The sequence below is a fragment of the Muntiacus reevesi genome, chromosome 1 (genome assembly GCF_963930625.1).
Source record: "Muntiacus reevesi chromosome 1, mMunRee1.1, whole genome shotgun sequence".
Taxonomy (NCBI): domain Eukaryota; kingdom Metazoa; phylum Chordata; class Mammalia; order Artiodactyla; family Cervidae; genus Muntiacus; species Muntiacus reevesi.
Window position 1 is genome coordinate 47756901 of NC_089249.1, and position 17877 is coordinate 47774777.

Below are 17877 nucleotides of genomic sequence, written 5' to 3' on the forward strand. Positions count from 1 at the left end.
ATTCCCCCATGCCGTAGGGCGTGGCCTAAAAGAAAATGTCTGAAGAGCTGGATGGCACCATGAGGGGGCAGGGAGTGGGTGCAAGTCCTGGGTTGCTGCCCAAGCACAGCCCTGGCTTGGGGAGGGGGGCGCAGGATAGTCTCCCATTCCCCTGGCTGCACGATGGGAATGACCATCCTTCAGGGGCCTTGGGAGAGACAAACCGTCTTGCTAGTTCTTCCACAGGCATTGCTGAGCATCTGCTGTGTGCCCATCACCATGTTCAGGTGGGAGGTGAAGACAGGTGCCCTCCGCCAGGAGACCTGCTGTGTAATGCTTGGGGTACGTGTCCCTGTCCACGGCCTGGACCCCTTTCCTTCCCGACCTTGGTCACCACCATCTGTAATCCTCTCCTGCTGAGTACCACTCACCACCCAGCTGCAGCACCCTCACCCGCCCACCTCTCCATCAGCTGCCCAGTGCTGGTGGAAGAGGATGGGACTCAGCCCAGCCTCCTGAGGAGCCTCGAAGCCTGTGTATTCTCATCCTCACATCATCACAGAGAAAGCAGCAGCGGGCATCTTCCCAGCTTTTATTTTAACAAAGGAGACGCTGAGGGATGTCGAGTGGAACCGCGGTTTCCAGACCCCCGACTCCTTCCCCCATGCTGAGGGATGTCGGAGTGGAACCCTGGTCTCCAGACCCCCGGCTCCTCCCCCAACACCAGCATCAGCCCTGGGAGTCAGGCGTCACCCTTCCTCACCCTCCTTAGGACCAAATCCTGATGCCTTGATCTGGCTCCCCTCACTGCCCCCCTGAACCCTTGTGGTCTTGACCTGAGAAGCCACGTGAATCTTGGGAAAGAGGGGGAGATGGCAAAGGGAGGGGGAAGGTAAAGGTCGTGAGGAGGAAATGATGCGATGACTCTGGACTTCCCTTTCCTAGACTCACAGCGATGAGGGGAAAGTGCTGGTGTCACAACAGTTTCCTCTCTGAACCTTCAGGTTCAGCCTGCTCCTGTGTTCTTTGGCCCCAGCCCGCCCTGGCTCCCTTTGCCCTGACTGGGCGGGGGGCGCCTGTCGGACAAAGCTGGAGCTATTAAGGATGACAGAAGGCAGCCCCTACTCCCCATCCTTCCCCGGCCTCCCCCAGTCCTCGCTGGAGTTTCTCCTGCCAAAAAGCAGGTCCACCTTGAGGTCTCCCTTCCATCGGTGTGTTGCTGTTTGTTTTTTTTTTTTTTTTAGCTTTAAAAATAGTTTATTTCCTTCTTCACTGACATCCCCTCCCCACACACACATGCACATCCTGACCATTATTCAAAGCATCGCAAATTCAATAAAAACTGATGTTAATGTATTCATCTGACGCGATTCAAGATAGAGTGGATTTTAAAAGCAAACGGATGCCAATTATGGGGGCTTCCCAGGTGGCGCTAGTGGTATAGAACCCACCTGCCAATGCAGGAAACACAAGAGACTCGGGTTTGATTCCTGGATTGGGAAGATCTCCAGGAGGAGGAAATGGCAACCCACTCCAGTACTCTTGCCTGGAGAATCCCATGGACAGAGAAGCTTGGTGGGCTACAGTCCATAGGGTCGAAAAGAATCTGACACGACTGAAGCGATTTAACATGCAAATGTGGGAGGGGACGAGGGCAGGAACCCGTCACGTGTGGCGTGTATTTTTCTAGAGTGTCTATTTTTTATTTTTTGGCTGCCCTGTGTGGCATGCAGGATCTTGGTTCCCCAACCAGGGATAGAACCCCATGCCTCCTACGTTGGGAGTGCAGAGTCTTAACCACTGAACCACCAGGGAAGTCTCTCTAGTGTTCATTGAAATGGGTAGTGATCAGCACATGTGAATCGTATGAGCAGTTATCCAGAAGGAGCACATGCAGGAGCGGGGTGCTGTCTGTTTCCTCCTTCTCTGTCTCAGGTTGATCAGACGGGTAGAGGAGACAGAGTTCACCCTGTCTCATGTTCCTATGGAGCTTATCAGGTGAAGTGACTTGCCCAAGTTCATGATTTGCACAGAACCAGCTGGGAAACCAGGTCTCCCTGTGACACATGGGGTTGGAATGACTGGGCTGGGGCCGGGACCCACGTCACCGCGACTGGGAGTCCAGTGTCCTTTCGATGACTCTGTGCTGCTGCGGGGTGTGTGACACGTGATGGAGAGAGGGGGCTCTGTTATCTGAAGCTCCTTTCCCTTCAGCCTTTGCTCCACAAGCCCTAATAGCCAATCCCAGTTTGCCCCCTCTTCTTTAAAAAAAAAAAAAAATTTTATTTATGTAGTTTTAGTTGCGTGGGGTCTTAGCTGCGGCACACAGGCTCTCTAGTTGAGGTGTGAGGGCTCAGTAACTGCAGTACAAGGGCTTAGTTGTCCGTGGCCTATGGGATCTTAGTTCCCTGACCAGGGGTCAAACCCATGTCCCCTGCATTGGAAGGCAGATTCTTAATCACTGGACCCCAGAGAAGTCCCCTGCCCCTCTTGGGTTTCTCTGTCTCTCCCTTACCGCGATTCCTTCTTCCCAGGAGGGCTTATGCCTGTGCTCTCACCTCTTCCACAAGACTAGTTAGCTGTTCATGGTCCTAGGTCCACCCACCTCTCACCATCTTTATTAAACAGAATTTTATTGAACAGTTGAATACCATGTTTCTCAAGGCTTTAAGCTTGCTGAGTAAAGAGGCATTTATCCTAAACAATGAAAGAGATTCTCCTTTTGTGCCGGGCTATGTGCAATGGCATTGGCAGTTGGAACAGACTATTAAAAATTTCTTGGAACATTAAAAATAGGACACTGACACCTGAAACTAATACAACATTGCAAATCAACCGTATTTCAATAAAAATTTAAAAGAAGAATAGAAAAAAAAAAAAGCACAGGACATTGAAGTTGTTAGTGTTAATACAAAATATTAACATTATTACCACTGGGGAATTCCCAAGCTGTCCAGTGGTTAAGACTCTGTGCTTTCAAAGCAGGAGTGTGGGTTCAACCCCTGGTCAGGGAACTAGGATCCTACATGCTGAAAGCCATAGCCAAATAAATAAATAAAACACATTGCTACCACTGACTGATCCTAAAGGAAATCAACTCTGAGTATTCACTGGAAGGACTGATGCTGAAGCTGCAGCTCCAATACTTTGGATGCTGGGAAAGATTGACAGAAGGAGGAGAAGGGGGTGACAGAGAATGTGATGGTTGGATGGCATCACCAACTCAATGGACATGAGTTTGAGCAAACTCCAGGAGATGGTGAAGGACAGGAAGCCTGGGGCACTGCAGCTCATGGGGTCACAGAGTAAGACATGACTTAGCAACTGAACAACGACAACAACCACTGATTGAATGCTTAGTATATGTCAAACCCTTGCTAAACACTTTACGTCATTTATCATCCATGCATGCAGTGTGAGGAGTACCAGCAAGCTTCCCATTTTTAATACGAGGAACCTGAGACTCTCTTAGCGTCTTCACACTGGAAACTGGGCAATTTGACTCTTGCACTGTATTTCAATGACTCGGCTTCTTTAAGAGCTCTGCTTTGGATCCACTCATGCTGCACTTGGAGCCTCCCTGGGTGATGGTAGAGGTGATCCTCATCCTCTGTGTGTCCAGCTTTAATCCTCTAGTGTCTCAGAAGCTGGAGGATGGGGTAGAGTGAAGTCAGCCAGAAGTACGAGTATCGGGTTCCATTGACACCTACCTGGGATCACAGAGGGGAGGACAGGAAGGTTCAGAGAGGGTGGATTCCAGGGTTGAGGGTTAGCTGGTGGATCAAGAGAACAATGAGTGAGGAGCTCCGATGCCAAGTCACAAAACCCTAGGCCCTCCTTACTCCGTCTGGTCTCCCTGTATTTCTAGCAGTCTCAGCAGCTGGAGAACCCGGGGCCTGGACTGGGTCTTGGGGATGCTCATCACATCCAGAGAACATTTGGGTTAATGTACTCCGTTGTGGGATTCATCTGGGAGACGTCCTGCACAGATGGGCGTGGCATAAAACATCCTAAGAGTCGAGGGTGGGGTCTGACTGACTCAAAAGGATTGATAGAAAAGTGATGATTATCTATTGCAACAAAACAGGGCCCTTGGTCTGAGGTCAGGAGTCTGCGGGCTGGGCTGGCCCAGCAGGGCACATGACCTGCACGTCTCTGGGCCTCAAAGCATGGAAACATACACACTGCCATATATAAAACAGATCGCCAGTGGGAATTTGTTTTATGACTCAGGGAACTCAAACCAGGGCTCTGTAACAACCTAAAGGGGTGGGAGGTGGGAGGGAGGTTCAAGAGGGGGGGGACATACGCATATTTATGGCTGATGCATATTGATGTATGGCAGAAACCAACACAATATTTGAAAGCAATTGTCCTTCAATTAAAAGTCAATTTAAAAAACAGCAACAACAAGGAGGGGGTCCTGTAGTAGATTATCTTTGAGGGCAGTTTGGATCGATGTATTTGGGAATATTTGGGAAAAGGGCATTGGGAACGTTCTAGCAATACCTGATGGAGTGAGCTGTAATTCCATCAGGCCTCATGATGTCACCTTCTCCATGGAAGCTGGGCCAGGCACTGTGGCTCTCATTTCATGGCTGAGGTCTCTGGGAGGTTCAGCCAGAATCAGCAGTTGGGGGTACCGCCCGGCACAGATCTGATGAGACCTGGTGGAGTGGGGAGTGGGGCAGGTCAGGACCTCCAGTCAGAGTTAAGCTTTACTCTGAGGTTTGGATTGCAGGTGTACATTCCCAAGAAAGTGAGACATTAGGATGTCATTGGAGAACCCTGGGAAAAGGGGAAGAGCCCTGAGGACTGGGATCACGTCTGGCTTCACTTACCTGACTGTGACAGCGTGAGAGAGGGTCTCTTCATTAGGCAGACCGGAACACAGCAGACCACCCCGCTAAAAAAGCAGAGAGTTCTGAGCTGGAACCCAGCGAATCTGACTCCAAAGCCCTGTCTTTCTCCTGTTCACTTGGGACAGGCCGGGCGTTGTGGGAGAGGAGGCGGAGGGCCGGGAAGGGTGCACCTGGGTGTTTGGGGGGGAGGGCGTGGTTAGACCCGGGCACGTGGCTTCTGGATCCCGGAGCCCTGCCTCTGTCTGACTACAAAGGGTTAAGGGACCTTGCCCCCCCACCCCTTTCCTCCCGCCTCCTCCCGCCTCCACCCCAGGCTCTTCCTGTCCTGAAGTTGCAATACCCCATCGGCCTCTCTCCCTTCCCCTCCCACCTCCTCTCAGCTCAAGTTTTCTCGGAGTTCTCCCGGCTCCGGGCCGCAGGGCTGGCCTTCCGGGTTTGAGGTCCTCCGGACTGGGCTGTGTCCCCGCCCAAGTCTCAACCCTCCACTCCCCGACCCGAGGCCCGGGCTCCGCTGGGGAGACGCAAGGACTGTGTCGCTGCCACTGCCGCGGGCCGCCACTGCCCCAGCCCTGATGGGGGATTGAGAGGCCACAGCTGGCCGGACATGGGCCTCCCCACCGTGCCTGGCCTGCTGCTGCCACTGGTGAGATGGGGAGGGGGCCCAGGGCGGGGTGGGCAGGCGGGAGAGGGGCGCCTGGGGCTGGAGAGAGCGGAGGGCCGGGCCCAGCCCCAGGCCTGCGCGGGCCTGCCGGCACACACTGCCCCGTTCACCCGCGGCCCGGAGCCGGGGGCAAGTTTGAAAGGCCAGGAGGGAAAGCGGCCCCAGGCCTGGGCAGGCTGGGAATGTGGCGGCAGGTGCCCATAGGGTAAGGAGGGGCAGTTTGTTAGGAAATCGAAAGGAATGGGAGAAAGAAGGTGGGTCCTCTCAGAGTCCGGATGGTTCTGCCCGGCATGTCGGATGGTTCTGCCCGGCATGTCGTCGTGTTGGGCCGCGGAGAGGCGAGGCTGTCTGGGCGCCGGTCTGAGAGTGGAAAGCAGGGGCTGGACGCCGCTCGTGAAGTGGGGAAACTGAGTTCGGGAGGTGGACTGGGATGTGGTGGCCTGGGGGTGGTGGGCTTGGGATGCTGTGTTGGGGGCATTTGGGAAGGGAGTGGGTAACCACATAGGGGCTGGAGATCCCTCGGCCTCCCCAGGCCCAGGCCTCCCGGCCCCCGGGGGGGCACTCTTCACCCTTGGTCTGTGGCCTCTGTCTGTCGGATGGACCCTCGGAGGAGGAGGCCTAGAGCCCGGGGCCTGTCCCCTGGCCCCCTCCCCCGACCCCAACAACAGATCGCTTGCTTTCATCTTCCACAGCTCAGTTTGGGGAAGTTGGTAGACACTTGTTTTCGTCACTGGAAAATGTCCCTTTCTCTTGCCTCAGCCTTCTTTGAGCGTATCCTTGACCCCTCCGCAGTGGTCCGGGGGTGGAGACCCAGCCCCTCTACCTAGTTCGGGGGACCGAGTTGGCCTCTTTCTCCTGGTTCACTCTTCCTCTGCCCAGTCGCCACTCCCCATCTTGACTCCCCCAACCTCTCCTCCCCGCCCACCCTCCTTCCCCCAGGGTCTCCTGCTGTGTGCCCTAATCATTCCTTCTTTTCTGTCTAGTCTCCCCACAAGTCCAGACTTCCCAGAGTCTCCTTTTTGAACCTTTCTCTCCGGTTCCTCTCTCTTCTCTGCTCTAGTCCACCTTTCTAGACACTAGTTCCTCACGAAGCACCCCTCCTCCCTCTTGATCTCCTTCGTCCATTCTTCCACACCCCCAAGCCCACCTTTCCCTTCTCTCCAGGCTGTCCTCACAGGCTCCCCCCTTTTCCCTCTCCCTGGCTCCTCTTCTCTCCTGGGGCAAACCACCCGATCCAGTCCTGTCTCCCTCAGGTACTAGCTGTCTGGACTTGAACGGGTTATGTAACCCTCCACGTCTTGCTTCTTTATTTCTAAGATGGACAGAATAGTCCTCACCTGATAATGTTGTTGTTTTGGTTTGTTTTGTATTTCATTTTATTATTGGGGTATAATGGCTTTACAGTTTGTCTTAGTTTCTGCTGCATAGTGTCGTTTCAAAGATGACAGATGGATATATATCAGGTATTTCATTCCTTTGTGCCTGCTTGGTGCTGGATAACTGTTTGAGGTGCTGGCAGTGAACATGGTCTTTGCCTTCATGGGATCTCTGATCTAGTGGAGGAACAGTGTATGGCAAACGGAAAGCACTCAGTATTAATGACAGCTTTTCTACTGGTAGTAGTAGAAGTGTGTGTGTGTGTGTGTGTGTGTGTGTGTGTGTGTGTGTATTGCTTAGTCATATCTTGCTCTTTGTGACCCCATGGACTGTAGCCCGCCAGGCTTCTCTGTCCATGGAATTTCCCAGGCAAGAATCCTGGAGTGGGTAGCCATTGCCTTCTCCAGGGGATCTTTGTGATCCAGGGATGGAACCCGGGTCTCGTACATTGCAGGCAGATACTTTACTGAGTCACCAGGGAAGCCAGTAGTGGTGGTTATTGCTCAGTGGCTTCTGCATTTGGAAAACAGAGGTGCAAGGAGCTTGGATAGATAAAGAAAGGTGTCAGGTGCCTGGGGTTGCAGCTGATCCAGTCCAGGTTGGGGTGTGACAGCTAAGGGAACAAGCTCAGCCTGGAACTGGAGGGGACACAGGAGGTGTGCGGTGCTGGGTAAGGCTGTCCCTGGGCCAGTCAATGGGCAGTGCAGGCAATACGGTGTGTGTAAGGGGGCAGAGGGTGGTGGAGGTAGGAAGAACGCAGGAGACACTGACAAAGCACACAAGATCTTGCTGCTCCCAAAGAGCTTACAGTCTTTTAGCCAAGAGAGCTTACAGAAAAAAAATGATTTTAGAGATCTCGGGGGAAATGCCCACAAAAGCGTGATGCGGTGCCCTGGAACACCGATGGGAGGCAGAACCAGGAGCGGGGTGAGTGCTGTCCTGTCTGTGGATCAGTGCCCAACTCCCTCCCCAGTTGCCCATCTCTGACCTAACTAAGAAGTCTTTTGTATCTGCATCTTATCTTCCCTGGCGGTCCTATGGGACCTGCACTTCAAAGGTGCTCCTCCTTGGTTTGTTGAATGAATCAAGAATGGAATGAGGGAGGGAATGCCTCCTGGAAATGGGGTTTTGGAGCTGAGATTTGAAGTCACAGACAAGCAGGAGACTGAAAAAAGGGATACTGGTCTGAGGGAGAGTTTGGGCTTCCCTGGTGACGCTAGCGGTAAAGAACCTGCCTGCCAGTGCAAGAGACGCAAGAGACACAGGCTCGTTTCCTAGGTTGGGAAGATCTCCTGGAGGAGGAGGAAACGGCAACCTGCTCCAGTATTCTTGCCTGGAAAATCCCATGGACAGAGGAGCCTGGCGGGCTACAGTCCATGGGGTCGCAAAGAGTCAGACACAACTGAAGCGACTTAACAGGCACGGAGGGACAGAACAATGGGGTTGTATGTTGGAGACCCAGTGGGGTTGTATGCTGGAGGTGGCAAGAAGCTCAGTGTCTTGACTGTAGGGGTAAGACTCTGTTGAGGAACAAATAAAGTAAGGGGGCTCCCCTGGTGGTCCAGCGGCTAAGACTCTTGAGCTCTCAATGCTGGGGCCCTGGGTTTGATCCCTGGTTGGGGAACTATATCCCACATGCCACAACTAAGACCCTGTGCAGTCAAATAAATAAATAAAAATAAATATTAAAAAAAAGAAAAAGTGAGAAAGAGAAACTTGAAGGAAGTAGGGGAAGGGACAGAGAGAGAATCTTGACTGTGATCCTGGGTAGAGGAATTCCGTTCATTCATTCATTTCTTCATAAATGATTCTCTCATGTCCGCTGTGTCCAGGAATGAATCCAGAATAGTAGTAGGTACCTCTTCAAGTTCTCATTCAGGGAAGGAAGGAGTGACCTATGGAAATGATGTTCAGAGTCAAGGCGAGAAAGATTCCTACACCTGTGGGTGCAAGTTGAAGCTTGAATGCAGATAAGCAAGGGTGTAGGCTGGACCGGAGCAGGGAATAGGCAAGGAGACAGTGGCAATGATCGGGAGTGAGGCAACCCATGGAGACGACTAAGAGATGACGGAGGAGGTCTGGCAAGATGGACTACAGACCTGGATTGCGGCATGGGAGGGATGGGGACCCGGAGGAGAGAAGGGTGGCCAAGACAAGTTGATGCTGTGATATCTGTCTAGATCAGGAGGTTGATGGGTTTTGTCTGGGGGCATGTAGAGGGTCTGGGAATTTGCCAAGTGAAGTGCATATCTGACAGGCTCAAGCAGAGGTTCTCAGACTCTTACCTGCCTTGTGTTCAGGCAGGAATGTTCAGACTCTTATCTGTAAGCGCTGCCTTCACTCACCAGGGATGCTCAAAAGGAGAGGAAGGCTTGCCAGCATCTCCTGTGAGATTGTGCAAGTGGGTGTGCGAGTGTGTGGGAAGGAGGGAGGAGTTTTCCCCTGGAGATAAATGTATTCCTATAGTCCAGCACTGACTCCTATCTTCCCACTATGGTTATCACTAGCTTTTACTGGAGTGGAAGAGAGATAATCATAAAAATTCAGTCAAACCACATTTATTTTGCCTCTACAGTTCTGTGTGCAAGGGATTAGACAGTATCTCTGACCAAAACACTTTCAGATCTCTCATCACATAGTTTATGGTCTACTTGGGGAGATTATTATCTAGTCACCCAAGGCTGTTATGTTATGGTAAGAGCCCAAAATAGATATAATAAATTCATGTTTTTAAAGTTCACGGGGTGGGGTTTGCATGGGATGAGCTGGAAGGGGGAAAGCCTTTACTGATGGGGGGCTTCAGGGGAGGGAGGACGGGCCTCAGCAGAACCTTGGAGGAGAAGCTGTCTTAAGCTCCCCAAAGATTTTGACATCAAATGAACAAAACGCACTTTAATGAAGAAGTGAATGGGGGACGGGACAGTGAGGCGGCTGGTCAGAGCGAGACCACAGGGGCTGCTGTCAGCTCTTCCACCCCCACGCTGCAGCCCCAGGGCAGGAAGTCGCACTTAAAAGCCTCCCCAGGCGGAAGTTGTGGGGGAGTTGGAGGGGTGCTGGGCCACCTCCTCAACTGTCTCTCCAAAGGCACCCCAGCTTCCTGTCTTTGCCCCAGGTTGACTGGGGTCTGGGTGCTCAAAGCTCACCCTCTGTTTCTACTGTTTTACTGCAACCTGCCAATGCAGGAGACATAAGAAACGCGGGTTCTATCCTTGGGTCCGGACGATCCCCTGCAGGAGGGCGAGGCAACCCACTCCAGTATTCTTCCCTGGAGAATCCCACGGATAGAGGAGCCTGGCGAGCTACCATTCATAAGGTCTCAAAGAGTCAGATAGGCTGAAGCAACTTAGCACAACGTGCACTGCAAGATGCAATGACTGAAGCTGCGCTCGGTGCCAAGGGATGGCGCCCACTAGTGGGGGGACCTGAGGCCCTGCCCCTAGGATCCAAGTGGGCTGGCTGGGGGTGCAGGTGGGGACTGCCCCCCCCCTCCACCCCAGAAATGGTGCTGGTTGCCTTCCATCCCTGTTTGATTGCTCCCTCCCTCATGGAACTGGGCGTTCAGAGCTCGGGAGTTTTTCCTGTGCAGCCTGTGGGCTTGCGGGAGGGGCTGAGGAACCCCAGAACTGGCCTTGTTTCCTAAGGATTATTTGAGGACCCCAGGGAGGTCCCCAAGCCCAACCCAGCTGGCCAGAACCAGCTGAGCTGTGGGAAAGCAGTGAACTCAACTGGGAGGGCAGCCTTGGTTCGCTCCCTTCTGGAGCTAGGGTGGGTCAGGGGGCCCTTGTCGTCGTCGGGGGACTGGCAAAGCTGGGAGGAGGAGGGGTCTGGGTGAGGCTGAGTCTAAAGGAAGGATGCTGAGGGGTGGGAAGGAGCTGAGTGGCCCTCCGGGAGGGGGAGGGGCGGGTAGTGACCTGAGAGGGGGAAGCCCGAGGTCACCGGAGACTTCCCTTTGGATGGAATGGGATAGGGAGCCATTTCCCGAAAAAGTGGGCCAAGAGGGACAGAGACCCATGGCCTGGCTGTTTGGAGGAGGAGGAGGGGAGGAAGGGGGATGCTGCGTGGGGATAAGCCTGGCCCCCAGGCGGAGGGAATCAGATGGGATCCAGATTGCGTGCGTGGTCCTGATCCCATCAGCCTTTCAGCTGACTCATGACCCTTGAGGAGCCGGGGAAGCGACGGGTCCCCTTGCCCTCCCCTGGATTCCCTCCCTCCCTCTGGCCTGAGTCACTGGGCGGAGCTGCTGGGAAAAGATTTCCCTTTCCCGGATCTGAGTTAACCCCCAAAGTGCTGGGGATTGCAGCAGGAGGCCTGTGGCCTGAGAAAGCCTCTCTGCCTCCTTCTTGGGAAGCTGATTCCTCACCAACCTGCAGTCCCTGGAAAGCTGCACCCCCCCCCCCCCAACAACCCTGGCTCAGAACTGGACCCCCAGTCCGCCCCCATTCTTTTTCCTGACGCTGTCTCTGCAGGTTGGCTCTGCTTCCAGCCGCCTGGATGTAGTTCCAAAGTCCCCTGACCTTAGGTGCTCTGAGCCCTTCTTCGGGAAAGGAACTGCACGGACAGGATTGGGAAGCCCTTCCCATAAACATCCCCAAACTCTTCCTGTTGCCCTGGAAGCCCCAGGCCTGTTGTCAGGAGCTGTGGCACGGGGCTGGGGTGGCTAGGGAAGGGTGCTGCCTCTGGGTAGGGGAGGCGCCCTAGAGGGTTGCAGCTGGGTTTCTGAGTGTGGCTTCCTCTGGCTGGGGCTGGGGCTGAGGCTTCCGACTGCTGCAGCGACACCCAGAGGGGAACTTGGGGGTGACCTGCTTACAGTTTACCTGCTCTGCGCTGCCAAGCCCTCCTGTCCTGGCTGGGGTCTCTGGGCTCTGATTTCCTGCCAGTGCAGTAGACATAGAAGACTTGGGTTTGATCCCTGGGTTGGGAAGATCCCCTGCAGGAGGAAATGGCAACCCACTCCAGTATTCTTGCCTGGAGAATCCCAAGGACAGAGGAGCCTGGTGGGCTACAGTCCGTGGGGTCGCAAAGAGTCGGATATGACAGTGTAATACAGGAAAGGGCACGACCCTAAAGATTCGCCTCTGTGAATGTTCACAAAGTGAATATACCGTGAGCACAGCACCCAGATGGAGAAACGCCACCTCAACCTTTAGGGTTGCTCATTGGAAGGAAAGAAAGGCCTGTTCTCAACCCTCCAACTGAACACCTGCCCTGGTCCAGTCCTGAGGGCTGGTTTGGGGAAACAAGGATAAAGTACAAGCCGCACCTGGGATCTTCCAGCCTTGAGTTGGAGGAAAAAGGATGGGAAAACGAGAGAACAATGGTGATGGCACAGTGCCAACAGCCTAGGCAGAGTGTGGATGGGGGTGTCCCGGGGAGAAGACTTGAGAAGGCTGGGAAGGCTTTAGACTTGCTACCTCTATGATCCCCATCCTCCCTCTCCTGAAGGTCCTCCTCCATCTGACTCCTCCCCAGGTGCTTCCGGCTCTGTTGGCAGATGTGTACCCCGCAAGGGTTCACGGGCTGGTCCGTCACCCTGGGGACCTGGAGAAGAAAGAGAGTTCCTGTCCCCAAGGAAAATATAACCACCCGCAAAATAGCACCATTTGCTGCACCAAATGCCACAAAGGTAGGAGGAAGAGATCCCCGTGGGACTTCTGTCGGGAGGCCCTGCTTCTTCCTTTGCATTTTCCAGATGTTCTAGAACCTGGCTTGGTTGCCTCTCCTGGTCTGGGGCTTTCTCCCTCCTTTCCTCTCCTAGGGATTTTGGGGAGGCGCCCAGGCTATCCTCCCAGGCCTGGGGCTCCTCCCCTGAGCTCCTGGCTGCAGCCTCATTCCAACTCCCGAATCACAGGTACCTATCTGTACAATGACTGTCCGGGCCCGGGGCTAGACACAGACTGCAGGGTGTGTGCCTCTGGGACGTACACCGCCTTGGAGAACCACCTCAGACGATGCCTGAGCTGCTCCAGGTGCCGGGATGGTGAGTCTCAGGAGGGCGCGGGGCTCTGAACAGACTGGGTCAGGTGGGTGTTCGGAGGGGTGTGCAGTCTGTCTCTAGGGGAGGGGACAGGTGTGTGCTGCTGGGGGCGGGCAGGGACGCTCGTGCACAAGTGACTGAGTGCATGGCTGTGAGTGTGTGTTACACAGAGAGACACACCAGATGAGGAGCGTGGGGGCTCATACCCCATCTCCTCCCCTCATCAGAAATGTTCCAGGTGGAGATTTCCCCTTGTACAGTGGACCGGGACACCGTGTGTGGCTGCAGGAAGAACCAGTACCGGGAATACTGGGGTGAAACCGGCTTCCGGTGTCTGAACTGCAGCCTCTGTCCCAACGGCACAGTGAACATCCCCTGTGAGCACGGCTGTCCCAACCCCGCTCCCCGCCCCATCTCCATCTACAGAGAAGGGTCTCCGCCTTGCGGCACCCCTGCCCCTCCCGGCCCTCCCTCTGGCCCTCAGGGTGAGGGGCGTCCTCTTTCAGCTGTGCGGCTTGTCCCCCCACAGGCCAGGAGAGACAGGACACCATCTGCCACTGCCACATGGGCTTCTTCCTAAAAGGCGCCAAGTGCATCTCCTGTCATGAGTGAGTCCTGCCGCCAGCTGCTGGGTGCTGGATTAGGGTGGGAGGATGGAGGGGTTCTGGGGGTGCTTTTGCTCCTACGGGATGCTTTTTTTTTGTTGTAAATTTTTATTTATTTATTGGCTACAAGAGGGCTTTCTCTCATTGAGGAGAGCAGGGGCTACCCTCTAGTTGGGGTGCACGGGCTTCTCATTGTGGTGGCTTCTCTTGTTGCAGAGCACAGGCTCTAGGGCACTCGAGCTTCTGTAGTTGTGGCACATGGGCTAAAGAGTCGCGGCTCTGAGAGCCGGGGCTCAGTCGTTGTGGCACACGGGCATAGCTGCCTTGAGGCATGTGGGATTTCCCGACCCAGGGATTGAATCCATGTCCCCTGCATTGGCAGGCAGATTCTTAACCACTGGACCACCAGGGAAGCGTGATACTGGCTGTTTGGTATGGGAGACACTTCATGTCGAGATGCCAGCGAATTTTCCCTGCCCCCAACTTGTTCAGAAATCTTACGAAGTCTGAGGAATAGAGGCTCATTCCCCCAAGGACTTGCAGTTCCTTTTAGACATTCAGGTCTTTTTCTGAGGACATTCAGATTCTTGGGTGACAGACTCTGCTATTGATTCTAGGAATACACGTTTACATCTCTGAAATCAGACTGCATCTTACAAGAGTTGATGGCACAGGTGGCAGCTGTATGTAGGATGTAAATAATGATGCCTGTGACTGTTAGGCTTGATGCCACACGGTCTTCCCTTCCCAGTCCTTTTGACCGCGCCTCCTCACTCCTTGCTCTGCACACTTGTTTCCAAAGAGGAAACTCTGAGGGTTCTGCAGTTGAATTGCCCTGGGTTTAAACCTCAGGCTAGCCACATATTGGCTGTGTGAGTTTAAGCCAGTGACTTAACATCTCTGAGCCTTAGTTCTTCTTTACCTTTAAAGTAAAGATAATGACATCAGGTTGGCAAAGTTGTAAAAACCACAAAACATAACTACAAAGTGTCTGATGAGAAATTAGTTTCTTTTTCCCACTAGTCTTTTTCTTAAATCACTTTTACACCCTTTCTGTGTGGTTCTCTGCGTGAGCTTGTGAGTTGGGCAAAATCAGCTCTCCTTGTTTGCAGATTCCTGCGGAGAACTCACCTCCTCAAGTTCCTTCCAGAACCCCTGATGTAGTTCTCATCCTTCTGTGCTGCCTGCTACCTGCTCCCAACATGGGAAGACGTGCTTGTTCTAGTCTGGCTTCCCCCAGCAAAATGTGTTTTTCAATGGTTCACATGCGTGCTAGACCCCCTCTCAAAGTCAGGTGCTGTCATCAGCAGTGTCATCTACAGAAAAAGTTCTTTCATCTCTCTGGCACTGGATTCTCATCAGTAAAACAAGGCTAAAATAATTCAAAGGACTTCCCTGGTGGTCCAGTGGCTAAGAGTCTTCTCTCCCAATGCAGGGAGTCTGGGTTCCCTGGTCGTGGAACTTAGATCCCACATGCCACAACTAAGACCCAGTGTAGCCAAATATTTAAAAACAAACAACAGAAAACCATTTCAATGACAGTCAGCATGTATCAAGCATTTACTATATGTCAGGCATAATTACTTTACTTAATCCTTAGTCAAAGTAGGATCTCTGTTTTACTGATGAGAAAACTGAGGCTTACAGGTGAAGTTATGTGCCTGTAGTCACACAACCAGAGTCTGGTGACTCTGACTTTGACTGGTGGCTCGGTGGTAGAGAATTCGCTGCCAATGCAGGAGACACAGGAGATGCTCATTCAATCCTGGGTCAGGAAGATCACCTAGAGAAGGAAATGGCAACCCACTCTAGTATTCTTGCCTGGGAAATCCCATACAGAGGAGCCTGGAGGGCTACAGTTCATGAGGGCACAAAGAGTCAGATATGACTGAGCACGCACACACTGATTGCTTTTAACTCTTCTCTACACAGTCTCTTCAAGATCAAATCCAGCTCTAAAATGAAATATTTCTGGGATCAGCTAATTTTTTTTCCTTCCTCTGCATCAGTTGCCAAGATAGGATTAATTTCCATTCTATCGCAAGATATCTAAATATTTGTAAAGGGCAGAATTTCAACAATCCGTATGGGTCTTTCTATTTTTTCCCCCTATATTCCTCTTAATGCGGGGCCTCTACTCACCAGCACTGTCTCTTTTAGGTGTAAGAACAAGGAATGCGAGAAATTATGTCCAACCCGACCTTCAACTGGTAAAGACTCTCAGGACCCAGGTGAGGAGAACTATCCTAGTGCCCAACCAAGCCCGGGGGCCCTTTCCTGGTCTTGCCCCCGCCCGCATCCATCCCGTACTGCCCAGGCCTCTGACCACGTTCTGCTCCGTCTCCAGGCACTACAGTACTACTACCCCTGGTGATTGTCTTCGGGCTTTGCCTGGCATCCTTCGCCTCTGTCGTTTTAGCATGTCGCTACCAGCGGTGGAAGCCCAAGCTCTACTCCATCAGTGAGTGGGGACTGTGGAAGAGTAAGGGGACAAGGGAGGGCGGGGTGCACAGGCACGAGGGAGATTAAGGGTGTCCTCTTAGTTCCCTGCTGAGGACCCCACTGGCCCGAGCTGGTCCCGGATGGCTGGCGAGAGCTCGGACTGCATCAGTGATTCTCTCGTCCCTGGGGTCACATAGGCCCTGAAGCGTGTCACCACAAGGGCCCACCACCAGTCCTCTGCGATGGGCGCTGGGGCTGAGAGAGGAAGTGAAATTTGTGACGCTCTGTTTCTTTTTTTCTCAGTTTGCGGGCAGTCGACTCTGGTAAAAGAGGTAAGATGAAACCGGGGAATGACCCCCAGTCTTCCCTGACTGTCCACTGTTACCTTGTAACACCCAAAGCACCCAGAATCAACCCCACGCTCTAGGTCTCCCCTGATTCCCTCTAGTCCGGCTCCCATCCATAATCCAGAAGAACTGGGGCTGTGGGGCTGTTTTTCCTCTTGTGCTAATGCTGTGCCGTCCCTTCCTCAGGGGGAGCCAGAACTCCTGGCCCCGGCCCCAGGCTTCAACCCCACCACCACCATCTGCTTCAACTCCACCCCAAGTCCCACTCCTGTCTCCATTCCCCCTTACATCCCCTGTGACCGGTCCAGCTTCAGAGTCGTCACATCTCCCTCCAGCGAAATGGCCCCGCCCCATCTAAACGCTGGCCCCATTCTCCCGGGGCCTCCGGCCTCCACCCACCTCTGCACCCCAGTTCAGAAGTGGGAAGCCAGCGCCCCCAGCGCCCCCGATCAGCTCGCGGATGGTGAGTTCCTCATTCATCCTCTCTGGGAACCCCGGCCCAGGAGGCGGGTGGGCGGGGCGCCCTGTGTCGCGAGCGCGGCGGGGGGCTGGGCCGGAGGGCTGCCGCTCCAGGCTCACCACGCTGCCTCCTTGCAGCCGACCCCGCGACCCTGTACGCGGTGGTGGACGGCGTGCCCCCGTCGCGCTGGAAGGAGTTGGTGCGGCGGCTGGGACTGAGCGAGCACGAGATCGAGCGGCTGGAGATGGAGAACGGGCGCCACCTGCGCGAGGCGCAGTACAGCATGCTGGCGGCCTGGCGGCGGCGCACGCCGCGGCGCGAGGCCACGCTGGAGCTGCTGGGCCGCGTGCTCAGGGACATGGACCTGCTGGGCTGCCTGGAAAACATCGAGGAGGCGCTGGGCGGCCCCGCCCGCCTTGCGTCCGAGCCCCGCCTTCTCCGGTGAGGCCCCGCCCCTCCGACTGCGGGCCGCCCCGCCCTGCGGACGGCTGCTTCCTTCCTGCGCCAGGCATCCCGGAAGGACCTGCGAGATGCCCTCTGGACCTCCTGGTTTTTTTTCTGGAGAGGAAGAGTCTTGTAGGAGCAGGCACGATCTGGCAGCCACTGACCTGGTGCTACTCCCTCAGTGTACATAGCTTTTCTCGGCTGCCTGAGCACTGCTGGCGGGTCAGCTGTGTGTAGTATGTGTGTGTCTCCATGTAGTGCGTGTCTGCGTGTAGCGTGTGTCTGCGTGCAGTACGTGTGTCTGTGTCTCTGTATGTGCGTCTGTGTGATGTGGAGTGTGCCCGGAGCCCCTGGCAGTGGTTGCGAAAATGAGGGGCACCCTGTCTCATTGCCTGTTTTTTTGGACTTGGAGAACCCAGCAAGGCAACTTGAGGACCCTACGTTCGTCCCTGAGCCGGTTTCGCAGTAGATAAGCCATCTTTGTATCCACTCTGCACATCCACTCATCCATTCTGTACACTAATAGAAACTTTGTCCCCCTGCCTGGACCAGCTGAACTGTCCCTAGGCAAGGGGGGAGCACAGAACAATGGGGCCTCCCAAGGGAGCTGTGGACTTCTGTAAATACACTAAAATCCTCCAATTAAAGCTCTGCCCTGGAGGGAGTGGTTTTTCTGAGTGATGACGCTATTGTGGGAGGCGGGGGAGGAGGAGGCCAGAGCCCTGA

At 54.2% G+C, this 17877-nt stretch overlaps 1 protein-coding gene and 1 long non-coding RNA gene across 3 annotated transcripts; one reads left to right on the top strand and one right to left on the bottom strand.

Annotated features, from left to right (window-relative positions):
- Positions 1-103: 103 nt before the first annotated feature.
- On the bottom strand, positions 104-5007 carry LOC136173107 (uncharacterized). Of its 2 annotated transcripts, none has more exons than XR_010664177.1 (3): positions 4821-5007; positions 4489-4646; positions 104-3752 (listed from the first exon to the last, which is right to left on the bottom strand). It is a non-coding gene; the product is annotated as an uncharacterized lncRNA (long non-coding RNA). The 2 variants fall into 2 exon arrangements; XR_010664178.1 differs by having other exon boundaries at positions 104-3960.
- Positions 5008-5174: 167 nt separating this feature from the next.
- Positions 5175-17811, top strand: TNFRSF1A (TNF receptor superfamily member 1A). Its single transcript, XM_065942453.1, has 10 exons — positions 5175-5484; positions 12349-12502; positions 12728-12856; positions 13081-13230; positions 13383-13461; positions 15619-15689; positions 15806-15919; positions 16204-16232; positions 16434-16710; positions 16845-17811. The coding sequence occupies exons 1-10, from the start codon at positions 5446-5448 to the stop codon at positions 17150-17152; spliced, it is 1350 nt and encodes a 449-aa protein (XP_065798525.1). The 5' UTR covers positions 5175-5445; the 3' UTR covers positions 17153-17811.
- Positions 17812-17877: the final 66 nt, after the last annotated feature.

Bases quoted from the DNA above. Each gene is read 5' to 3' on its own strand.
- TNFRSF1A (XM_065942453.1), top strand. From the start codon at position 5,446: ATGGGCCTCCCCACCGTGCCTGGCCTGCTGCTGCCACTG. The intron at 12,857-13,080 runs GTGAGTCTCAGG...TCCCCTCATCAG, and splicing joins CTGCTCCAGGTGCCGGGATG to AAATGTTCCAGGTGGAGATT. The intron at 16,233-16,433 runs GTAAGATGAAAC...TCCCTTCCTCAG, and splicing joins AGTCGACTCTGGTAAAAGAG to GGGGAGCCAGAACTCCTGGC.